General features: G+C 38.5%; 1 protein-coding gene across 5 annotated transcripts in view; it reads left to right on the plus strand.

Annotated features, from left to right (window-relative positions):
- The window catches only part of GALK2 (galactokinase 2), a 110587-nt gene that overhangs the window by 45277 nt on the left and 38672 nt on the right, over positions 1-26638 (plus strand). For all 5 annotated transcript variants that reach the window (XM_059372788.1, XM_059372786.1, XM_059372785.1 and 2 more), the window contains 2 exons: positions 24361-24459; positions 25901-26053. In XM_059372788.1, coding sequence (XP_059228771.1) covers positions 24361-24459; positions 25901-26053 — 252 coding nt within the window. The remainder of the gene's footprint in view (positions 1-24360; positions 24460-25900; positions 26054-26638) is intronic.

Below are 26638 nucleotides of genomic sequence, written 5' to 3' on the forward strand. Positions count from 1 at the left end.
ATAAAGTTCATCCTGTTGGTCTGCAAAATTTTTCTCTTAAGGGGACTGGTAGCTCTCTTTGGATGCAATCTTGCTGATTCTGCCATGAGAAGCCATTGGTAGCTGCAAAGAGCCAGGGTAGAGTGGGATACTCCAGGGCCCTGGCAGGTTGGGCTTCTTTGCTTTCTGTGGGATATCTAAAGTTAGGTAAAAGTAGAGTCAGTAGGCACCTCTTAAAGGCAACCTTTGTGTTTCTGGATTAGGATCTTCTAGTGGATTTCCAGGCTTTGCTTTGTATATCTCTTTACCCATTTTTCATGGGAGTTCCAGTTGGAGCTGAACATGGTGAACGGTTGAATACCATTTGTCTCACTTTGTTTAGGGAATCTTAGATAGTCGGTATTAGACTTGAAGGGTAAAAAAACAAAATTAAAGAGGAAAAACTGTCTATTAAGTTTTCCAATCAAGTTATTGCTTGGTATTTTAAAGATTCTACCTTTCTATAATTTTGGATCATGAAGCTACTCTTCTGGGGCTGGCCTAAAAAAGTCTCTTGCCTTTGGCACAATACCTAAAAAGTTAGGTATTGTTAATACTGCCAGTTTCCTCAAGTTACCTAATTTTTATTCTCAAATCCTGTTCTGTTGTCTACAGTGTTATAATTTATGCTTTTTAACCCTTATTTCACGATGTCATTATATTCCTTTTGTTATTATTTCACTCTTGTCTGAAGAGATCCCACAATAAATTACTAAAATGAATAATGTAAGCCAGAGTTCCTCTTGTTTTGCTTTTTATGCTTCTTCAAAAGTAAGTATTTTAAGGAATTAAAACTTTTCAAAGAAGGAAGGGTTTTCTTTCTAGGTGTCTCAATGGCAAAGGTAACATTTGCTAAAATTTCATTTCATGTATGCAGACTATTCAACTGGCAGGTTGGCAATTTGACATTTTAAAGTAACATCCATAATTAAATTATTTCCCATGGAATATCATAACTTCTTTGGAGCAATAGTGGGAGCAGGACTGGTGAATCGCATTTCATTTTGTTTCTTACAATGAACTGGGGAAGTTCTTTACATTCATCTTCTAGAAACCCAGGTTGTGTGCTGTTAACACTCTGGTGCCTGCTTTCTATCAACACCAATATACTTTTTTACTAACGACAATATAAGAGGGGGGTGGTTTTTTTGCGTATCAAATGATAGATTTTAATGAGTGCCACCCAGGTTACTCTTTGGCTAATATGCTGATTTAATTATTTTAAGCATGCAAATAAAATATAATTGTTTCAAAGATCTTGGGTAACATCCCACATAAGAAGACATTCTAGACTATTAAACACTTGTTAATTTTCACTGTGTTTATTTAAATCAAGTAGAAGCAGGCCTCTGGGAAACTTTATGTGTGGTCATCAAAGCTCATAATCTCCTATAATTTAAGTAAGCTCAGGGAAGGTAAAATTGGTCATGACTCCTGTGGTTACATGGGGATCCAGAGAATAGTGATTAATGTTTTTTCTTTTGATACAACTTTGGGTGTTTTTATGAAAAATATGCAAAAATCAAGCAATCAGTAAAATTCAAAATTAAAAAAAATTAAATGTGAATTCATTTCATATGCTGTCAAGACCTCTACCTAGCAAAGAGGTGAAAGTACTCCTTTTTATTGTTATAAGTTAGGTTGTGTTTATTTTCATGAAAAAAATGTTCTAATTATCAGATTTTATAAATATTTTAATTCTTCAAATTGGTGCAAAATATTTGTCAGAAAAAATAAAAATAATTTAGGAATAATTCACAGAAGCTTGCAGAAGTTTTCATTGATTACCTTCAATGTTTTTTTAACATTTTTAAGTATGATACACTCTTACTTGTTGACAACAGTGTTAAACATCACATATTGAATTAGATTGATTTTAATGTAGCACTGAAAGCTTTTTTCTCAAGTTTTTATTATAAGGAAGTTTCGATTGTATAGAAAAAGTGCAAGAATAGGCAATGAATACACATTTTATCTAGATCCTTGTAAACATTTTGCAACATTTACTCTTTTTCTCTACTTTTTTCCTGAACCATTGAGTTAATTGCAGACATCACCCTTAAATATTTCAGCGTTTGTTTACTAAGAACAAAGCATTATTCAACATAACCGAATAAATTATCTCATCGATACAATATAATTATCTAACATGCAGTCCATATTCAAATTTCCCAGTTGTCCCCATAATAACATCCTTTACAGCTTTTCTCTGGTTTCTTTTTCTTTCCTTTAAATTTTTTACTGACCCAACCATTACATTTAATTGTCATGTTTCTTTCATTTCTTTTATTCTAGAACTGTTCCCCAGCTTTTTTGCCTTTCATGGCATAAGCATTTTTCAAGAGTCTGGACTAATTTTGTGTGTGTGTGTGTGTGTAAAAGTTTCTCAATTTGGATTCGTCATTATGGTTTTATTGTTATATTGAGATGAACCTTCTTCCACCAGCAATACTCTGTGGGTAATGTCCTTCCCAGTGAATCACATTGTATGATTTCTGTCTATTCTACTTAATTTTTTAATACATATATATAGGTAGAGCTCTGCTACCTATCCAAAAGAATGCCTTAGTTTAGGTATGTAATGTAAATTCCCTTTTTATAAAAGTTATCTTTTTGTTAATAATAGTGTAAACAGAGTTTAAAAAGTCCTTTAAGCATGGAAAAATATACTGTAACATATCTAGCTGTTTATTATGTGTTTTAAACACAACACTCCATGCATATTTGTTGAATGAGTGAACATACTGATGACTTAAAAATCACAAATCCTCAGCTTTGTCAAGGAACTAAAATCCTCTACTGTTCCACTTTTTTTTAAACTATTTTTTATGTTTTCCTTCATTGTTTTGTTTAGGAAACAAAATGTACTAAGCTTGGAATAAACGGTTTGAAATATCTAACATAAAAATAACCCAAGCAAATGTAATTTTAAACTGTCACGGTGTATATAGGGTCACATTATTTCACTTGCAGTCACTCAGGGTTTGTATATATCACATTTCAGTGTAATGACATGGGCCGGCTCCAAAGAAAATACCAGGCAACATGAATTTGGTTTGACTAACAAATATTTACATGTCTCTGTATCTCTAATTATTGTAGTCTTTCAAAAGGTTTATGCTACACAGGCTTGATTCTTGAAAGCTTCTGTTAGATTAAAAGAGGTTGATCAGTAGTATATCTAACTATAAAAATGATACTACAGGCTGTCTAGATAAATGTTGGAATTAAGCCAGAGCTTCTGCAGAGAACAGGTGGACTTGAGTGGCTTGACACAAGCAGACAACTGCCTGTCATGTGCATTCTTTCTTACATGTATCAACTGTTTCTTTATTTTTTAAAAAACTTATTTTATTTAAATTCAGTTATTTAACATATAGTATATCATTAGTTTCAGATGTGGAGTTCAGCGATTCATCAGTTGCATAAAACACTCAATGCTCATTATATCATGTGCCTTCCTTAATGCCCATCACCCAGTTATCCCAACTCCCGACTCCCCTTCCCTATAGCAATCCTCAGTTTGTTTCTAATAGGTAAGAGTTTCTTATGGTTTCTCTCCTTCTCTGATTTCATCTTTATTTTTTCCTTCCTTCCCCTGTGATTCTCTGTTTTATTTCTTAAATTTCACGTATAAGTGAAATCATATGATAATGGTCTTTCTCTGATTGACTTATTTCGCTTAGCATAATACCCTCCAGTTTGATTCATGTCGATGTAATAGTAAGATCTCATCCTTTGTGATGCCTGAAATATTCTATTGTGTATATATACCACATCTTTTTTATCCATTCATCTGTCGATGGACATCTGAACTCTTTCCATAGTTTGGCTATTATGGACATTGCTGCTTTCAACATTGGGGTACCAGAGCCCCTTCAGATCACAACATTTGTGTCTTTTGGTTAAATATCTAGTACTGCAATTTCTGAGTCATAGGGTAGCTCTATTTTTAACTTCTTGAGGAAACTCCGTACTGTTTTCCAGAATGGCTATACCAGCTTACATTCCTACCAGTAGGGTAAGGGGTTTCCCCTTTCTCCTCATCCTCGCCAACATTTGTTGTTTCCTCGCTTGTTCATTTTAGCCATTCCAATCAGTGTGAGGTGGTATTTTGTTGTGGTTTTGATTTGTATTTTCCTAATGATGAGTGATGTTGAGTATTTTTCATGTGTCTGTTGACCATTTGTATGTCTAATTCGGAGAATGTTCTTTATAAACTTGGATACTAGCTCTTTATCTGATAAGACATTAACAAATATCTTCTCCCATTCTGTAGGTGGTCTTTTGGTTTTGTCAACTATTTTCTTTGCTGTGCAAAAGCTTTTTCTCTTGATAAAATCCCAATAGTTTATTTCTGCTTTTATGCAAGAAGTTGCTGTGGCCGATGTTGAAGAGGTTATTGCCTTTGTTCTCCTCTAGGATTTTGATGGATTCCTGTTTCACATTGAGGCCTTTCATCCATTTTGAGTCTATCTTTGTATGTGGTGTAAGGAAATGGTCCAGTTTCGTTCTTTTCTGTGGGGCTGTCCAATTTTCCCAACACCATTTGTTGAACAGACTTTTTCCATTGGCTATTCTTTCCTGCTTTTTTTCCATTGGATAGTCTTTCCTGCTTTGTTGAAGATTAGTTGACCATAGAGTTGAGGGTCCATTTCTGGGTTCTTTTTTTTTTCTTTCCAGGTGAGTAGTGTTGATAGAAGTCAAGGTTGTCATTTCATCTTTTCGGTTTTTCTGGTCAACTAGTTGGTACATTATAGGAAAGAAAAGATAAAACAGTGCTGTCCTGGGCTAGTGAGATTGGTAGTTGGGTAGATGGGTAGTTGTATTGTTGTCTGCAGGACCATTCACATGTGTTTGCCCATTTAGTGCCATCCACGTCAGTGGCATGCTTTTGCTTTCATGAGATGACCAACTGGAAACGTGGGTTGAATCTATAAAACCATATATTGGATTCCCCTCTTAATTAAAGCTCCCGTGTCAATGTGACCTCAATAGAACCTCGAACTTCTCTATAGTGCTTCTCACTTTGTATTGCAAAGATGTTTCCCTTAGACTGTCATGAGTTCTTCAAGCACAGAGACAGACTATTCCTTTTTAAAATCTCTGGATTCTCAGTGTATAGCCTGATGCCTAACTGAATTAAGAAAAAAATGTGTTCTCTTTTGCAATATGATAATTTGCTGGGAATAATGTAAATAATTACTTAGGCTTTTATTTAGGATCAGCACTTGAGATTCTATTAATTTGACAGGCTTAATCCTGAGGATTTATTCATTTATCCACATTTATTAGAGTTACTATATTTAGGTTAGATTGATCCACCATTTCTCTTTCCTCTTCTAGAGCTAATGTCCATTTTGAGTATTTGGAGTCTGTGCGATACTGTTGTTAAAAATGTAACTATCAAAATAAAAAAAGTAACTATCATCTCTGGTTTCAGGCATTTGCAACAGGTGCTGGATTCATCCTACTTGCCAATAGGCTTTGTTTCTCATATACATATATGAAATCATGTCCCATAAATCCAAGCCTGCATATTCATGGAGTTGTCACACTAATGGGACATAAACACTGTCCCTCTTGGGCTTCAATGTGAATTTTCTGAATTTTATCCCCTGCCTCTTAAATTTTCAGGTGAAAGAGTTATTATATAGGGAGCTGTTCACGGAGCAAAAGAGGCAATGAAACTTGACATACTCCTATAATACATGTTTGGTTACCCAAAATGGTGGTGTTTTTACAAGTGCAAATTTCCCTTGATGAATGTGAAAACATCTTTTTTTAATCTCTAATTGTATCCTTTGTACTTGTGTAAATCTCATGCCATCTTTGTTGCTTTATTTTCTGCTTCCTAATTTTCTTTCCACTGGAGAAAGGAAACTTTTGTAAAGTAGTAAAGTAAGAGTTTTTGCTCATTGACCAGGAATTTAAGATCAGTGAAATATTTTATAATTAAAGTATTACAGTAAAATTTGTATGTATTGACTAAAAGTAATGGTGGTAGGAATACAAACAGTTTTCAAGTCTGGGTTTTGGTTTTGAGGGCTTTTTGTGAGTTGCAGGTTCCTAGTCATGAATAGAAGTGGGAAACACAACATATCATCTTAAATGGGTGCAAAGATATTTTTAATAACTCCAGGTTTTTCCTGATTTCATTAGGAATTATTATAGGTTCCTTGAAAGTTATTTTTCTTATTATAAAAGCAATGGATTCTCATTATAGAACAACAGGGTATTTAAAAAATTAAGCAATATTTATTGTGCATTAACTATGTACTAGGCTTTTTAAATATTTATAACAACTCAATCAAGTGGGTAATTATTATAACTCCCATTTTATAGATAAGGAAACTTACATGATTTAGCCACTGTGTTATCCTGATTAAGTGTTATGATAGTGCAGAGAGTCAAAGTCATTTCTAGAAGGTCATGAAAACTTCCTAGAGGAGTTGCTGCTTGAATTTAGTCTCAGTGAAAGAGCAATTACCCATAGTTATGAAGACAAGAAGACCATAGAATTTCTATCTCATTTCTTCACCTGCTCTATTTCTAGAACCTATAACAGTGCCTTGCGCATAGTTGACACTGAATAAATATCTGTTGAATGAATGCAAGCAGATTAGCATTTTCAAAGACATATATGCATAGAGAGTATAATTTCAGGAAATTGAAATTAGTTTGCTTGGACAGGAGCATGGGCTATGTGGTAAAAGTAGCAGGAGCTTATGGTAGAAGAAATAAGCAGGGGTCAGACCATGAATTTACTGTTATGAAAATACAATAGGGTACTTACTTAGTATATATATAATAAAAATTGATAAGCTATAAAGGAGATGATTTGGAATCTGAGAAAGGATAAAATGCAATGGTGTTAATAGTTCCAGATATATGTTTGCTTTTTTGTTTTTTTAAAGATTTTATTTATTTATCTGACAGAGAGAGAGATCACAAGTAGGCAGAGGCAGGCAGAGAGAGAGAGAGGAGGATAAGCAGGCTCCCCACCGAGCAGAGAGCCTGGTGTGGGGCTCGATCCCAAGACCCTGAGATCATGACCTAAGCCGAAGGCAGAGGCTTAACCCACTGAGCCACGCAGGCACCCCATCCAGATATGTGTTTTTAACTCAATGGAACAAAATGTTTAGAACTCTTTGAATGTTTGAATATTCTTTGGGTTTCTGTGATGATAAAATATTTTTATGTGCAAATGTAGATATTAAAACTCTTGCTTGCAGGATAAAAAGCACATTCAAGGAATGTGTCCTGGAATGCAAAGGTGGATTTATTGGTTAGCTTTTGCTGTGTAACCCTCTCCAAACTTAGTGGTTTAAAACAACAACCGTTTGGGCTGGATTCAGCATGACCATGCTTGTGCTTCTCTTGGCTAGGCTCATTCACACATCTGCTCTCAGCTGCTGGACAGCTAGGCACGCTGTTTCTGGGTTGGCTAGTTGTCAGCTGGGATGATAGAGGCAACTGGGCCACATGTCTCATCTTCTGCCTGGCTAGCCCGGGTTTGTTCAAATGGAGATCTCAGGCATCCATGAATGGCAAGAGGGCAAACTCCATGTAGGAGAGCTCTTCTAAGCTGTGTCCCATTTGCCACAGATCCCATTGGTCAAAACAAGTTACATCCTAGATTCAAAAAGTGGAAAAGTAGATTCTACCTTTTTATGGGAGGAGCTGCAAAGTCACATTGCAAGGGATTGGAAATAGGGAGGGGAAGGATTGGTAGCCATTTTGTTGTCTACAGTAATGGATGATAGCTAGGTTTCAGGAATGGACAGAAACCTGAATGTTGCTAGATTTGCTTTGTCACTGCCTTGCTTTCTTGTTGCCTGTCATTCATCTCTATCTTTAGACCAGGTTCCTCTACTTCTCTGGTTCCTGTGGTAAAAAAAAAAAAAAAAAAAAAAAAAAAAAAAAAAAAAAAAAAAAAAATTGCTGACAACCTCTAAGATCATGTAGAAAAGATCTAGATATCCCTGAACTGACTCTTCCTTTCTCCACTGGGAAGATTCCATTGGAGAAGGGGATCTAGAATCTAGAAGGGAATCTGGTTGGTTTTCCTTCAGTAAACTGGATCTGTGAACTGTGGTGGTGGCGGTTTGGTGTTTGTAGGGAGGTGGGAGATGGGGGATTACAGTTTGTGAATCTAGCACTCAAGAGTTATATTACTATAACCTTGTGATAGTTGGGTTGGGGGAAATGAGAAGAAGAAAGGGGATGCTGCCCTCAGAAAACAGTAGATACTGGAAGACATCTCATAGGGGTCCATTACACTGAGCTTTATAAATAATATAGAAAATTCAGGGAACTGAGAATAGTGGCTAAGACCTTGGGGGAAGAGTGTAAGAACTATTTTTATTTACAACACTTCTGACACCAAATATATGGGTTTTTTTCTAACACTAACCAATTCTCCAACTCTCCAGACACCAAATGGGTGTCTTTCAGTTCAATTCAATTCAATTCAATTCAATTTAATTCAATGCCCCTGGAGTTAGCATCAGATTCCATAAGTTAAGGACTCAGTTTTACAAGAATCCCTCCTCCCACCCCACTTCAAATGTCAGTTGCAACTCCCAATTGTACCTCTACTTCTAATCAAATGGCTATAAATTCAGGGTTTTCAGCAACCCTCTTCTCAGTTTCAATAATTTGCTAGAATGACTCATAGAACTCAGGGAAGCCTTTTACTTATTATTACTGGTTTATTATAAATCATATGACTCAGAAACAGTCAAATGAAGAGATGCATAGAAGAAATATGGGATGAAGGGGGTAGCACAGAGCTGCTGTGCCTTCTTTGGGTGTACACCCTGCCAGCACCTTGATATGTTTAGCAACGCAAAGCTTTCTAAGCCCATTCATTTAGGATTTTTTATGGCTGATTGTTTAAATCATTGGTCATTGGTGATTAACTCAATCTCTAGCCTCTCTTATCTCCCCAAAGGGTGTGGGTAGGCTGAAAGTTCCAATCCCCTAACCCATGCCTTGGTCTTTTGTGGGACCAGCCCCCACCCTGAAGTGATCTGGGAGCCCTCAGCCGCATTCATCTCATTAATATACAAAATATACTTCAGAGATTCCAAGAGCTTTAGGAGCTGTGTACCAGGAACTAGGATAAGAATAAAATATTTATTTTTTATTATATCACAAAGGGTAAATTGGGGTGCCCAAATGAGGAAAGAAAGAGTTAAGATTCAATCATAGTTGGAGGGGCTACAAAGGATGGCTAGGAAGAAAAAAAATGCAGATCCATAGGGTCAAATTAAGAAAGGCTATTACAGGGCACCAGGTTAGCTCAGTCGACTGTCTTGTTTCTGGATTTTGGCTCAGGTAATGTTCTCAGGGTCATGATATCAAGCCCTGCATCAGGTTCTGCACTCAGTACAGAGTCTGCTTGAGATTCTCTCCCTCTCCCTTGCCCCTCCTCCAACTTGTGCACGCACACATGCTGTCTCTCTCTCTAAAATAAATAAATAAATCTTTTAAAAAAGGAAAAAAAAGAAAGACTTTACTGGCAAAGACAGATTAAGGAGGAGCTGTGCAGAATCTGTAAGAGGGTAGGTAGGGCCTTCACACTGAAGATATGGCTGCAGTGACCTGACTCTAAGGAGTTAGATTTTTAGCCTCACTAGAAAGGACTGGAGAATCCCAAAGTGGTTTCAGGTTTAAAGCATTAGGAATCAGATTTTCTATGATGATCATAGGCATTTGTTAATATTTAATGAAAAGAAAACTGGATTCATAAATAAGCACTGATCTATAAATTACTTATCTGTAACTTGCTATCTGAGATTTCTGCTACTATTAATTAATTAGTCTAAGTCAAAGTTTCTCAGACTTTTTAACTATGACTCACAGTAAAATAAGTTTTACATTGCAATGTAATGTATAATATAAATGGTCAAACAAGCTGAGAATTTTCACCAAGCAATATGTATCCCCCCTTTTTAAGATCTATTCATTTGTTTGAGAGAGTGCGCAATGGGCAGAGGGAGAGAGGGTCTCAAGAAGACTCTGTGCTGAGTGTGGAGCCTGACATGGGGCTCGAACTCACAACCCTGAGGTCATGACCTGAACCAAAACCAAGAGTCAGACACTCAATTGACTATGCCACTCAGGTGCCCCAATACATACCCTTTCTAACTGTAATTTTTCCATTCCATCCATTCCATTCCATTCCATTTCATTCCCTTTAAAAGGTTTATTTTAAAATGACTAAATTTTAAAATGATCAGTTAAGAGGTTGCTACCAATTGTCTGAAAGCATTATTCTAAGAGATTTACTAAAATTATGATGAGCATAAGATCAGTACGAAGAAGAGGTATAGGGGCAAAGTAAAGGGGTAAAGCTGTTCTGTCTCAAGGCTCATTCTAAGATGGGGAAACACTAATCTCTTTGATAATGGCAGCAGGGAGTTCCCATTAACTTTAAGATTTAAGAGAAGTCTTCTGTTTGGGAATGTCTTAAGTGGTTTTATCACTCCTTCTACATATAGAGTCATTTGTTTGGTAACAAATTATTTTTATTCAGCAGGACCTATTTCTAGGTCCTTTATTTCTTCCTTTTCATGTTGTTGACACTGTAGATATTTTAATAATCACTGATACATTTTCTATGAAATAAATTAGAAAAATGGAAAGAAGTGAAATCTTTCTCTCTTTTATATTGTCAAACGTAGAAGGTGCAAATTATTGAGGATAATGAGTTTTCTGGATTTTTTTCCCCTGTATCTCTGCACATGGAAGTGTAAGGAAGAATAAGCTCTAAATGAAGCAAAAGAAAGAAAGTGGTATTCCGGGGCGCCTGGGTGGCTCAGTGGGTTAAGCCGCTGCCTTCGGCTCAGGTCACGATCTCAGGGTCCTGGGATCGAGTCCCGCATCAGGCTCTCTGCTCAGCAGGGAGCCTGCTTCCCTCTCTCTCTCTCTGCCTGCCTCTCTGTCTGCTTGTGATCTCTGTCTGTCAAATCAACAAATAAAATCTTAAAAAAAAAAAAAAAAAGAAAGTGGTATTCCACTCTACATGATGTGGCAGTGTCAGGCAATGGCTGAGTCATGGGTCATGTATGTTTTTATTTCATACATATTCATTTACTGGGGTATATTTTTGTTTGTTGGTCGGTTTCTTCATTATTATTTTTTTTAGAGAGGGACAAAGGAAAGGGGGAGGGGTAAGGGGAAAGGGAGAGAGAATCTGAAGCAGGCTCCATACCCAGCACAGAGCCCAGCATAGAGCCCAAGGCAGGGCTCAATCTCGCAACCCTGCAATCATGGCCTGTGCCAAAATCAAGAATCAGGCACTTAACTGACTGAGGCACCCAGGGGCTCCTGGGCATATTTCTGTTTCTGAGTATGGTGGATTAGTAAGGGGATGAGGAGTTGACATCATATATTCATTTGTTAATATATTCATTCAATATTCATTTATCAACAAATAGGTTAGGTTTTATAGATACAGGAGTGAACAGACACATGCTCCCTTACCTCATGGAGCTAGACAAATGGGGGAAACCAGTATTGAACAAACATACAAATATCTTCACACATATTATGATAAACTATGATAGGAACAGATTATGAGAAAGAAGAAACAGGAAGGACTCAATTTACATGGGGAGTGATAGTTTTAGGGAAGGTCTTGTGGAGTTGAGATATGGAAGCAAAGTAGGAGATGACAGGCAAAAATGACCTATTATTTAGTGTATGTCCTATGTTGACATAAAGCACAGAGTATTTTAGCATGCTTTGAAGAGCTAAAACTTCAGCTATAGAAATAAGTAATGTACAATTCCTTCAAGGAAGTGGAAGGGAAGACTCAAGGTGAAGAAGGAAAGTGAGCAGAGCTCCTTCCAAGGTTCAGGTGGTCAGGACTGTGGGTTGCAGTCTGCTGATGTTGCAGGTTGCTTTGTGGTCCAATGGCAGAGAGACTGTTACCTACTTTGCAAAGCCACCAGGGCCCATATTTATCAGTATCTCTTGGAAACCATCTTTGTATTTTTCTCACCTTCTCACCTACCACCCCCTCTATAGACAACATTAGTATCTCTTGTTACATGTGTTGGCAGAATGTAAAGTGGTTGTATTTTGTAACAAATTATCTTACCAGTTGGAAACATCTTCTGGTTTAGGTTAGTTCCTCTTCCATTGGAAACTATTTGCCCTTCCTCTGAAACTTTCTGTCAAGGTTTTGCTAAACCATTATCTGGCATTTCTGTATTTACATTCAGGAGAGTGTTTAGGCAATATCATTTCCAATACTGTTTCTGTTTTTATATTGGTCTTTTGCTGAACACAGTATTTATAACGTATAATTTAGGGGAGTGTCAGGAATGACTACACATGGGTACCCAACAAGGAGTGAAAATTAGAGAAAGAGATTGCAGTCAGACATTTATTTTCTAAAGGACCAGTTTTTTTCAGCCAGTTTTTCTGCCTTTTGGATTAGTCTATTCTTGGGCTGATGATTTGCGATAACACTGTCCATTCATGAAAGCAGATCTTGGATGGATTTTGGCACTTCTTTTGGTTTTCCTACAGTGCATGGTATAGAGCTCTATATGCTGTATAAGGGATTCCTGTATAAGAGATTACAGCAACCTGTTCCTAGCTGCCCTTACATAGACTATGATGTGCAGTGCAGAGAGGGGGCCTGGTCGATCACATGATGGGTGAAGGTAAGCTGTTCTGGTGGCCCCAAGCCAGCATGTGCCTGAAAGAGCCTCAGAGAGATGATGAACAATGGACTAGGTATGTGCATGAGAATCCATATTTTGGGATATAAGGTAAAATGGAAATATCCTAGTGTTTTATGAAGTTCTCTCTTCTGTCTCCTGCTCTACAAAGGGCAGGAAATCTCCTCCCTTGGAAAGATTCTGTGAAGCAAGCAGGAGTTCCTTGAGTCACTGCAGAGTGTTTACATTCAGCAGAGTGTTTAGGCAATATCATTTCCAATACTGTTTCTGTTTTTATATTGGTCTTTTGTCAGACAAAATAGTTATAATATTTATAGTCTTTGGGAAGGTGAGGAAATAAGTAGTTTCCACAGCTGAAGTTGTGTTTCTATGTCTGAACCAGAACTCTCAGGGACCCTCTCCTATGTGCCTCGTTATTCTAGTTACCTGCCAACCGGAGCAAAATTCTGCCCTTCAGCATTCATAGGAGACAATTTTCTAACCTCTTCTTGAATATCCCCCGTGATCTAATTGCTTCATGAATTAGCCATTTTCATTCTGGGACCACTTTAGTCTGGAATATTTTTCTTGTATTTAAACACAGCTTATCCTTTCTATCTGAATCCCCAATTTTCTCCTTCTTTTTCTTTTTTCATTCTTGTTTAATGGACTGGCAGAAGACAAGTATCTTCGTTTTTCTTTTTTTATTGATGAATAGGTGACACACAATATCACATTAGTTTCAGGTGTACAACATAGTAGTCAACAACTCTGTGTTATGCTGTGCTCATGACAAGTGAAGCTACCATTTGTCACTATACAACACTGTTACAATACCACTGACTATATTCCCTGTGCTGTACCTTTTATTCCTATGACTTATTATTTCATAACTGGAAGCCTGTATCTCCCACTCTCCTTCACCCACTTTTCCCTTCCTCCCACCCCCTCCCTTCTGCCAACCACCAGTTTGTTCTCTGTATTTATGGGTCTGTTTCTCTTTTTGCTATTAGAGTCTTTCAAAGTTTGAAGGAAGTTCTTCTGGTTCCTCTTACTCTTTCTTTAGGTCATATAGCCACTATTTTTCAACTATTCCTTCTGGAATATGGTTACTGGACCTTATTGCTATTTTTACTTTACCTTCTTAGTATATAATATTGCTTTTCATTGCCCCTCTTGACATGACTATTCCACCAGGTACATGTTATGTCTCAGCTTTTTTCTTTGTTCCAAATGCCTATTTATTTTGAAGAAAATCTTAAGAATTATATGACCAAGAATATATATTCAATAAGGTTAATAAATTAGATACAGAAAACTAGGGCACAGGAAAAAAATGAAAACACACCTTTTAGTGACTGCTAATTACTTAGTGTAATTGTAAAAACTGTTACTTAATGCAATTGGGTTTTATTTAATAGTTTACTGAGATTCCCAGAAGCCAAATTAACAAGGAAACATAGTAAGTTTTGTAGGTCTTGTGACCAGAATAAAGACAACATTTCAGTTCTTCAGAAGAGGCTATGTTTTCCCAGGGGTATTAAATTCTAAAATGTGTTTCTTACATGGATTCTTTATAGCTCGCAGAACATAATGAGAATGACCTTGCCATATGTCTGAAAAATGCAACATGATGTTCACATGACTATTTCTTATACTGACCTTTAGTAGATGCTCTTGGCATAACATTTGAGCACAATTCAGTAAAATCAATTTAACACTCTCCACCATTTCCTGACCCTAAATGTTCTTACCACTTCATGTCACAGTCTGTGAATTGAATATTGTACACATAAAACCCTTTCTCCAAGGCAGATAAATTCAATCCAAATTATGGATTTGGTTGATTTTGATGATGATCCATGGCACTTATATTTTCATCTTTGGTTTGGGTCCATTTCTATATAGCTGGAAAGCTATATAGATAGTAGGAAAACTAACACATATTAATTTTAACAATTATGATTATGTTGGGAGGGGCATGTAAACCATACTTAATGCCCCGGCTTCTTCTCTACCTCCTCCCAGAGAGTCCAGATTGGTCTGCAGAGTTACTGTAGTTAGGACCTGGAGGGTGGGGCAGGCCTCTGCTGCTCAAAAAACTCTGTATGAAAAACCCTCCCCGGAGGAATGGGAGCGTCCCTTTGACCACGGGAAGGGACGTGCAGTTCCAGGAAACATTTGCCAAACCACAGAGATTGCAGGCCTACTGCCCATCCATTATTATCATCATTATTTAATGTCTTTCAAAGGTCAGAGCCAAAATAAATGGTCTGTCAGCCAAGTGAGCGACACCAGCCTTACCACAGGCATTGGAGGCCCTTTTGGTATTTAGTAGCAATGACTTGGGTCATATTCTTGTCTGATTCCATCAGTCTGGCTGGACTTCTGGTTTCTTCTGTCTTGCCACAATTGTTTTTTTTCTGTATTGGCTGTGCCCGCCCCCTGCATTACCCGCCCCCCACCTCCCCACCAAGTAACAGTTACTTGGTATTTGTTTGTTTTCTTTTTTCAGAATTTAAACAATGAAAGGGATTGAATTAATTGTGCTAGTGAGTGATAAAAGTACTCAGGGAAGCTTTCTGGGGGTCCTGAATTTTGGGTTCTGGTCCACCTCTGAAATTCTACTCCCCTTGGGGATAAAGAATAGTATTGTGGTCAAAAGCATAGAGCTAAAACTCTTGAGTTCAAATCCTGATTCTGTCACTTAGTGTCTGAATAATCTTGGGCAATTTACTTAGCCTTTCTATGCTTCAGTTTCTTCATTATAAATTCATTTAGTAATCAAAACCTCCTTCATAAATTTGAAATTTGATAATATATGAAAAGTGCTTGAAGCAGTACTTGTCTCAGTGTGTTAGCTGCTATTATTATTAGGCTGCAGAAATCATACCAAGATATCAGCCTTATATTGAGATCACCCTGGGTTGAGGCTGTTAGGGAAGGAAGTGCTTGGGATTGCCTTTGAAGATGGATAATGGGAAGCATGTCCCTCCCCCACCTACCACACCCCCAGCCCCAGACCATCCAGTGATATGGATATTTTTTTCTCTCTGGGGATAAAATGGAGTGAAATTATGATGACTCAGAAGTGTCTGCATCCTAGGGCTCATGGCCAGCTTCAATGTTCCTTCTAACAGAAGGGATCTTCAGTTCAGGTATCTATAAATTTTGCTCCATCTGCTTACCAGGACCCAGTAACCAAGCACAGGCTCTGTTGCCTGAGACAGGGGAACAAGGTAGCCTCATGGACTTTGAAACAGACCTATCTATCTGGCTCTGAATCTTAGGTTAGCTTGTTGACCTCTTTGAGTCTCAATTTCTTTCTCTATAATACATCAATTATAATTCTGACATTTCAGGGATGTTTTGGAGACTAAATCATATGGCATGTGTAAAATACGGCATTTATCTATCTATTTATTTATTTATTTAGAAAGCCTCAGTGTAGGAAATAGTTGAGAGAAATGCTTTCAAATTTAATGTGGGGTGGGAGGGATCTTGTTAAGCTACAGATTCTGATTCAGCAGGTCTGGGCTGGGGCCTGAGTCTGCGCTTCTCATCAGTCCCCAGGTTACACCAGTGCTGTGTCTGAGGCCCTCGCAGTAGCACAGATCTGTATTTCCTCCCTTTGGATCTCATTATCACCTTTTAGATTCCTGTTAGTCTTTTAATAGTCTTACCAGGGGCACCTGGGTGGCTCAGTGGGTTAAGCCTCTGCCTTTGGCTCAGGTCATGATCCCAGGGGCCTGGCCCCCGCATTGGGCTCTCTGCTCAGCAGGGAGCCTGCTTCTCCTCATCTCTCTGTCTGTCTCTCTGCCTATTTGTGATCTCTCTCTCTGTCAAATAAATAAATAAAATCATAAAAAAAAAGTTTAATAGTCTTACCACACACATATACTTCTAGGATCATCATTTGGAGAAATAGCAAGGGCTATATGTTATCACACCCCTTAGGGTGCTTTCCCTTATGCAGCATAGGCAGCATGGTGGAGGTCTAGGAGAAACCTATCTTAGGCATTTTGTCAGAATTCCCATTGAACCTGGGATCCCAAACTGTTTTCCATAACAACTCCTGTCTGTTGACAGCCTCCTGAATCTGGGTCCCTCTGTGATGTAGATTGCAAGTGAGTTAGTTTGGGGAAGTTTTCTTTGTTTTTCTCTTTAGAGTTTGGAGGGAGTTGACTTGAAGACTGTGCTTCTGCCCTCACTAAGCACCTTTGATATTTTTAGAGCTATGTGTTCCAACTACTAGCCTTCTCTAGGTTCATTAGATTATGTTCTCTCCAATATACACAGATGGAACAGTCTATCTTTGTTCTTTTTTTATTTCATACACATTTGTGAGTGCTTGTGGCATATTCTTTGATTGGTTTTAGATTTTATCAGGTTTTTTAGATTTACTTTTGAGAACCCTCCTCACTGTTGTTTCTCTGTAGCATTTGGATTTTTTTTTTTTTTAAAGATTTTATTTATTTATTTGAGAGAGATCAAGAGAGCTTGAGCAGTGAGGAGAGGGAGAAGCAGGCTCCCTCCTGAGCAGGGAACCTGACCAGGGCTCAATCCCAGGACCCTGAGATTATGACCTGAGCTAAAGGCAGATGCTTAACTGACAGAGGCACCCAGGTGCCCCACATTGGGTCTTTTAAATATTTTAACTTCTTTTTTTCTTTCCTGCATTACTTCCTGGAACTTTTTTTTAGCCTGGACCATCATCAGGGTCAGATGCATCTGCTGTGTGCATTTTGAGAATTGGCCCTCATCATCCTCAGGCAACTTTTCTTGAAGTAAAAAATGCAAAGGTGACTAATCTCTTTGGGTTATATCCCTTTGAACTAGAGATATGAAGAAGAAATAATAGCTTCCTCCTCCTTCTTCTTTAAAAAAAATTATTTTTAAATTAAAGCAAACCCTTTGTTTTAGAACACTCCAAATTGTCTATAAGTTAGAGCTTGGTCATTAGCCATGTTACAAAGCAAAGCAAGTCTACATCAGTCTTTTAGACTTTCCTTGGTCCTATTTCTTGAAGAGTTTCTCCTGCCTGACGGTGCTCTACCTAATAGGCTTGCCAGTTTGGGGAATAATTTGAAAATAGTCCCAGGTGGGGGTGCCTGGGTGGCTCAGTGGGTTAAGCCCCTGCCTTCGGCTCAGGTCATTATCTCGGGGTCCTGGGATCAAGCCCCGCATGGGGCTCTCTGCTCAGCAGGGAGCCTGCTTCCTCCTCTCTCTCTCTCTCTGCCTCTCTGCCTACTTGTGATCTCTCATTAAAAAAAAAAAAAAAGAAAGAAAAGAAAAGAAATAGTCCCAGGTAAGAACCCAGGTATTTTGAAAGTTAAGATGGAGGAGTATTGCAGGGGGAGAAAAATAGGGAAAATATTTGATGCAAAGAAAAGTCAGAGGAGCCATTAGTATTTTCACCTTATCTAGATATATCAGTCAGGGTCATAATAGAAAAACAGCACACTCAATAATAAAGGATAACTTACAAAGGTGGGTGTATGGAAACCCAGGACTACTTATAGCTGAGTTATTGCCCCTGGGCCCAAAAGTGACCTTGGCTGGGAGGAACCTGATCTCACAATTCTTGCCCCACACTTTTAATTTTTCATTTCCAGCCAAAGCTCTCTGTTGGAACAATCCAACAGGAAGGCAGAGTGCACACAGTTCATGCTGGGCAGCCTCCTGCGGCAGATAGCAGGATGAAGACGGGTGGACAGAGGACTGAGAAGGGTAAATAGAAGCTGATTAGCTCACTAGTTTTACACTTTCTTTTGAAAGACTTGTTCACCTGGAGACAATATCAGTATTCAGAACTCCTTGAGGGAAGACACTGGCCTCCCCACTTATATGTGGGACACTGTTTAAAGGATTGTTAAGTGAATGAATGAGACTGCTCATCTTCTTCCATTCTCCTGACTGGCACTTGGGGTGGCCGGGGATAGCTGGGTGCTGCTGTCTTGATGGAACACTTGTGTTGTGAATGCAAGGCACCTCAAAGTCATGGCTAACCCACGCAGAAATTAATACTTCCTGACCATGTAACTATTCTACTTTTAACAGTCTCATTAATAAAACTGCTAAACAAAGTTAGAACCTACTGTATTAATACCTTGAGTCTTTTTGTTTTGTTTTTATAAATAACGAGATTTTGCTGGGCAAGGTATTCATGAATCTTTAGCCCTTCTCAGTGACTTAAAAAAAAAAAAAAAAAGATTTACTTAAATAAATAAATACAGATAAAAAAGATTTACTTATTTATTCTAGAAGGAGAGAGAGAATGGTGGAGAGGGGCAAAGGGAGGGGGATACAAGCATACTCCCTGCTGAGTAGGGAGCCCAAAGCCAGGCTCTATCCCAGGACCCTGAGATCATGATCCGAACCAAAATCAGGAGTATGATGCTTAGCTGAGCCATCCAGGCACCCTCTTTCTGGGTGACTGTTAAATCTAACCCTGTTGTTTCTCCTCTTACTAGTGCCCCACTGGCCAGGAGGTGGGTAAGCTGTATAATTTGGGAACCCATGTGACTTTTGATTCTTTCCCAGGCTGCTTCAAGAGAAGAACACACAAAGGGCTAAATTAGCTTAACTATCTTTAGTAGCTTTAAAAGAAGGCCTATGAATAATGCCAGATTTCTCTTAACTGTCCAGAGAGCAGGAGCTCAAAATATAAATGAGTTTATTATGTATACATTTTGGGAAAGTTCCTCATGCAATCCAATTGTCATCCCTAATGATTCTTGGACATTAGTATTTTGCAGGAAGGGATAGAGCTAAATGCTGCAGGTGACTAGTTTGGAGGCACCTGGGGTTCTGGAAGTACTCAGGTGTAAGGGCAGAAGAAAATACATTGGTGGGGAGGGGCATGAGTCTCTTTTCACTCAGAGCTTCACTATCTGCCTGAGGGATCTCAGGGCTTTTGTGTATCTGTGTGTGTGTGTGTCTGTGTGTGTCTATGTGTGTGTGTATCTGTGATGTGGGGAGATAGGAGAAGTGGGGGAGCCTCAGAATCCTTTAAACCTCCAGGAAAAAAATGACTTTATCCTTTGTTAAATTGAATTGGGTCCTTAAATTCCATTTGATCTTTCTTTCTTTCTTTTTTTTTTTTTTTAAAGATTTTTTATGTATTTATTTGACAGAGAGAAATCACAAGTAGATGGAGAGGCAGGCAGAGAGAGAGAGGGAAGCAGGCTCCCTGCTGAGCAGAGAGCCTGATGCGGGACTCGATCCCAGGACCCTGAGATCATGACCTGAGCCGAAGGCAGTGGTTTAACCCACTGAGCCACCCAGGCGCCCCCTATTTGATCTTTCTTTGAAGTTCTGATAGGTTTCTTTGCATACAGTTTGTTAATGTGTTTTTGAAGATCATATTATTCTCCTAAAAGCTGTTGCTATTTTACATACTTCAAATCCGAATGGAGTATTGATTCAGTTTTTGCAAGGATTATAACTCTTGGAGGCCTTTTTTATAGATCTATTTTCAGGGCCTCCAAAGACAGAATAGGCATGGCTGGCTCACATGTATCCCTCACATTACCCAGAATGACAGGCATTCTCTGCTCCCATTTACACCCCCTGCTGTTAAGGTCCCTCTGTTAATGGGTTTCCAAGTTAGGCTCATGACGTCTCTGGCTAAGGCTCTAGACCTACAAAAGAATGCAATTTTTTTTTTTTTTTTTTTGCTTCATCAGGATTTGAGATTTAAAAAAAGCTTTTGTTTCTAGTTTCTTCACATGTCATAACAATTTTGGATTTGACATTTTTGCTTTTGGTATGGGGGTGAAGGGCTAGGGCCACTGGAAAAGCTACTTGCAGGCCTGCAGTTGAAGTTTCTACTACAAGTATGTTTTGTTTGGCAAGCAGGGACTGCCCCCCTCCAACCCTAGTTATATTAAACTGCTTCACTTGGAGCACGCACATTCCTGTTTGTCTCAGGTTCTGTTACTGCCTATTGTTAAATTAGTTCTCCTGGGGACATCTGGTCTTTTATATTCTGTCTTTTCCTAAACACTTTAAAAAATGGTTGTGTTTTCCAGAATAATTATACCTGTTTTTACTTTTGGCTTGGGACTTAGCTACTTGCGTAAATCAAATGATTCTTTATTTATTATGTACAAATAATAAAATTAACAATTGTATAGTTCTTTAGAGATTATGAGATATTTTTATTTAATTCATTGGATTATCACAATAATCCCATAGCTAGGCAGGGGGTTATTTTTCTCCGTATTATGGATAGGAGGTTATATAACATGGTGATTAAGAGTATAGGCTCTGGAGTTAGACAATTTGTTTGAATTTCACCTTTTGTAATTACTAGCTTAATCTCAGCTAATAAACCTGCTCAGTTCCTCATCTGTAAAATGAGTATATACTACCTATTTTATAGTGTCGTTATAAGATGTAAATAATGAATTCATACAAAGTAATTAGAACAGTGCCTGGCATGTAGTAAGTGCTCAATAAATCTTAACTATTATTATTATTAATAGTATATGAAGAAATGGAAACTTGGAAAAATTAAAAAATCTACAATAGCCAGTTGGCAGGAGCTTTGGGACTTTCACCAAGGTTTAGAGGTGTCTGATACTGTTTTTTTTTCCCCTCCATATTTACTACTGATTTCCATATGTGCTTTCTGGGGACTGTAAGATGAATCATCCTTTCATTTTTTGGCTTCCTTATCTTCATTTTCTTTTGTTTCCTCATATTTAGAACTCTTGGGTATTGTCTGTCCAGCCATGGGCTCCATCTGTCAGAATTCAGCAAAGTGTAGGGACGTCCACATCCCTGCAGGTGGGCTCTCTTTGACACTGAGCTTCTGGGGCTTCTGGGGTCCCTCTGAATTCTATCCAGATAGATAGTCTGGAAAAATTAACATTGCGTTTAAAGTAAAAGTATCCTATTGTTGCCACATGCAAGACATTTTAAAAAATAATAAGCATATATTTCTCAGTGCTTTAGTTTCTTTCCTCTTAAAAGGGAGGATACTTGGGGCGCCTGGGTGGCTCAGTGGGTTAAAGCCTCTGCCTTTGGCTCAGGTCATGGTCCCGGGGTCCTGGGATCGAGCCCCGCATTGGGCTTTCTGCTCAGCGGGGAGCCTGCTTCCTCCTCTCTCTCTCTGTGCCTGCCTCTTTGCCTACTTGTGATCTCCTCTATCAAATAAATAAAAACATTAAAAAAAAAAAGGGAGGATACTTAACTTTTGGTGATCTCATTTGTCGTTTCACATCCCTTGGAGGTAGTGGAAAAAAGGTTATATTATCTCCAGGATTGGGGCCAGGAGAGGAGTAATGAAGTCCAGTGTGAAAAGAGCAAAGGCTATGGAGTCAGGCAGAGGAGGTTCAAATGGCTTTTCCACTTTCTGTTATATGTCTCCAAGTCCCATTTTCCTCATCTGTGTGAGGAGGATAACTTGAGGAGATACTGCTGGCAGAAGAGATCATGCCAGATACTTAGCATGTAAATGTGGCTGCTGTTGATGTTGCTAGGGAGGTGACTTCACACTGGCTGAGGGTGACAGAGAGACTCAGGTCTTAACCGAATGCTTTGTGGATTTCCTCACCTGCATGTATTATTTCTTTACATTTTTAAAATCTAGGTGTTTTGACCTTTTATTTGCTACTTTATTTTTTAAATTCATTTTTTATTATATTATGTTAATCACCACCCAGTACATAGTTAGTTTTTGGTATATTTTTAATGTGCCTGTAATGGGCAGGTCGTTTGGCTGTGTGTTTAGCAAGGCCATTTGCAATGCCCATCACATCAAAGTCCCAAGTTTACCTCATGTCACAAGTGAAGGTAGTGAATCCACATGACCAACAAGGAATGTGACACAGAACTCTCTCATGATATTGGGGCAGCTATTCTCAGAAAGTGAAAGCAGCAGGTATTTATTATTTACTATGTTGCTCAGCATTGTGTGAGGTTGGGAACACAATAGAAACACCAGAGTTTGTCTGTCTCTAATAAGACTGACAATTTTCCAGGGAAAACAGATGTGATCAGAAGCTGACACAGTTAAAGAACGGTAACAAACACCGGGATTTAGTCACAATAGTTAAGTGGGCTCTCATAGACTGGTGGATAAAAAGACAAGTAAACCTACACTTAAAGCATGGTTTGATAAATGAGAATAGAATAATTAGTATACAGGAATGCAGAGGAGGTGTTATGTGGTGTGTGTGCATATAGGTGGTAGTGTGGGTTCCAGGGAGGGACAGTGGTTGAGTTGGTCCTGGTGACTAGTGGGGGATGCTGGAGAGGGGATTATTGAGTAAGGAGGACTGAAAAATGCACTTTGAAAGGGACTGAGAGATGAAAGAGCTTAAGGATGATAAAGAAAAATATTTGTTTGGTATTCCTGGTCCGAACTTAGGGTTTCCAGGGTTAGTGGTAGGAGAGCAGACTGGAGAGGTGAGAGAGGGATGTCATTAAAGACACTGTATCATTATGGACTTAAAGGCATGTTGAGAAATAAGAGCATCAGGGTGTCGGCAACCAGGCAGGCCAGAGATGATTATCAGCTTCAGAATGATCACTCCAGAAGGATCTTCCAGTAAAAATAGGTAAGAAATAATAAGGGCCTGAATCAAGTCTTAGGAGAAAGAAAAAAAATGAATGGATGGATGGATGAATAGTAGAGTGAGTAAATGGATGATCCTAACTGTAATTGTTGTAGAAGTTCAGAGAAAGAGGATGCCTTAGTAAGAACAATATTTGAGGAATACTTTATGAGGAAAGAAGATTTGAGTGGTCAGCCCAGTGACTTATCCATAGTAGGTAGTTGGTAAGCCAGGTATTGACTGGCTATAGGATTTATATGAGAGAAGATAGGGAGTAATACCAGGTTGCACAAATGTGTGAGATGGTCAAGGAGACAAATCTAATTGGAAAAGAGTGGTAGATAATATGATTTCACATGCAAATTGGTTGCACATTTTAGAAGGCTTTGAAATGCCAGATTGAGGAGCTTAAGCTTATTTCATTAATTAGTAGGAAGCCATTGAAGATACTTAAACACATATTTTGACATACTCAGTTTGGATTAGAACTGTGTTTGTGTGTTGGGCCTCTTCATCATGGTTGGAGGAAGATGTGTCTAGGGAGATGATGCTAGTGCATGATCTTTCTTGATGAAAGGGATGTGAAATGACAAGACTTTCATGATGATTTTTATCTTTAATGGAAATGCCATACAGATGGCATTCTTTGGGACTGGAGGATAAAGTTGCATGACCCCACTTTGGCTGTACGGTTACTAGAAAAGTCCACTGTGAGGAAACAAAGAAAGACAAATGAAGGGAGGGATGAGTGAGTACCCATATAAGATTTTTGGTGATACTAGTCTAGAGAGGGATGGAGCAAATAAAAAGATGGAAGAAACTGCTTGCTGTATGGAGTCTTTTATGGAGAGCAAGTACATGGCATGCATAGCCAGTATCTCATTACATTCCACTGGAAACATTAATTCATCATGGTATGTTTTCTTATGGAGCTCAGTGGTAGTCTTAGAATCCTTGTTAACACAGTGCCTCAGGCAGCTTTTGTCAAATGATTAGAGTTAGCACTGGAATTCAAAACTGTCATGCCTAGAGTAAGAAATGAATGAGAAATAAATTATGACTGTACTCATAGTGCAAATCAATTTTCACTTTTTCAGGTGGAACTTGCGGAAATCTGTGCCAAGAGTGAGCGTTATATTGGCACTGAAGGAGGAGGGATGGACCAGTCCATATCATTTCTTGCAGAAGAAGGAACTGTATGTGATACTGAGCTATTTGGAAATATCAACTAGGGAAAGTTCATATGAAGAGGTTCTGGGCAGTCAATTCTATTAGGTTCTATTGTATACGGTATTTACATCTACTTTGTAATTCAGGGCTGCTACCAGTTCATGTAATCTGTTTCACATTGATCACCTCTTCCTCAGGCTTCCAGAATCATACCTCAGATCTGTTTTTCTCTTGTGCCTAGTTATTGCCCCCTTCTTTTTCTCTTCATTGTTAAGATGAGATTTCTCAACTCCCTAGTTTTTGGGACCACCTTTCCCACTCTTGTCCCGAATCACTCATTTCATGGCATTTTCATAATCTCTTATTGGCTTTAAACCCAAATGTTAACTTCTCTTACCACATATATTCACAACCCCTCTTTTTATAATTTACTCTTTGGTATCCCTTTTCTCTGTCAACATTTTTGGGGCTTCAGTGGTGGGGAAAAGAATGTTGACAGGAAGCCAGGGATGAATTCTTTAGCTGGATACCACTTCCCCTTGGCTATCAACTCCCTTAGGCAGGGTAGAGGTTTTGGTTGTTGCCCATAAACTGCCCATTTCCAAAATAGAAGCAGACATTTCTTTAAAGTCTTTTCCTAGATTTTCATCAGATTCCTACAAGCTTGGCTATTTTCTAAGAATACCTGGATATCTTCTTATTAAGAATATTTATTTTTGATTCCTCTAAGCCAAAGACATGAACCATGAGGAAATGTGGTTTAATGTTAAGAAAATACTCTGGGTGTTTTGGATGAGACCTGACAAGCAGACATTGTGGCAAGAGTGCTGATGTTAATGTAAGTTAGCTATAGAGTCTGAACAAAGTCCAAATTCTTTGAGCTTGCAAAGCACGTCACAATCTGGCTCTTGCTTTACCTCTGCATTCTACCCTCTCACCAACTCTCAACCCTCAAACTCTGAGCTCCAGGCAAGTTTCAATACCCAAGGCTTTATTAACACCTCATGTTTCTTTGCCTCCAAACTTGTGTTTGCTTTTCCCTCTTTTGGATATCCTGTTTGGGTCAAGAAATCCTCTGTCTGCTCTACTCTTGCTCAGCCTTTAAGACTCAGTGTAGATTTTCCCTTTTTCAAAGGAGCCTACACTAGGTGATCAGGTGCTTCAACCATGTGTTTATAAAGCAGCGTGGGCTTTTCGACCATTGAAACACAACCTAGGAATGTATTTGTCCATTTGATTGTCTTTCCTGCTGGATAGTAAGCTCTACGAGGACAAGGACAGTGTCTTTCTTCCTCACTGTTATATCTCCAGTGCCTAGTACAGTGCCTGGAAGTCAATAAATAATATTTGAATTGAATGAATGCATTTTTATGAAAAAATTTTGCTACAGTAAATAAATAAATAAATGATTAAACATTTTCTGAATTCTAATACATTATATCTCACCTGTCTTTTTTGTTCCAATAGGCCAAGTTGATAGAATTTAGTCCTCTGAGGGCAACTGATGTGAAACTCCCAAGTGGAGCAGTATTTGTGATTGCCAACAGTTGTGTGGAGATGAATAAGGCAGCAACTTCTCATTTCAATATCAGGGTGATGGAGTGTCGGCTGGCTGCAAAGGTATGAACTTGGCAAACTAGTTAAACTTGGAGTAGGCTTTCTCTTGTCCTTTTTTTTTATTCTCTCTGCTACTCTGTCTCTTTCTCTCAAGTTACAAGCATCATTCTGATTGGAGTACTATTCTAAATGAAGGTCTCTGAGTAGAGAACAATTTGATTCCAAACTCAGGAGATAAATAAACCTACTAGATGTGCCCTGCAACCTTGAGGTAAGGTTCATTGAAGCTAAATGAACTTCACAGTTGAGTCTTCTAGGGTGGCCCTGGGGAGAAGAGGATAGTTTATATCTGTGAAGCATAGGCCATGGGTTAGGTAAGGGTGGAGAAAGATAGTTAGAGGTGATTGAGGGGAAGTGACCATAACTGATCTTGTTACCTTGACAAAAGTGATGGTAGCCTCAACAGCTGGTCCTCTTGGATGTACCATTTTTGTAGTGGGCCATCACTGGTCACTCTAAAAATACAGGCTTAATGTAATACTCCTGTGCCCAAAAGACTTACGTGTGTGCAAAGGAAATAGAAACCTGAAGGGAGTCTTGGCAGTCCTCTGTTCCACAATTTAGAAGACCCTTGCCAGTCAAACCTTC

Source organism: Mustela nigripes, chromosome 13 (assembly GCF_022355385.1).
Source record: "Mustela nigripes isolate SB6536 chromosome 13, MUSNIG.SB6536, whole genome shotgun sequence".
NCBI lineage: Eukaryota > Metazoa > Chordata > Mammalia > Carnivora > Mustelidae > Mustela > Mustela nigripes.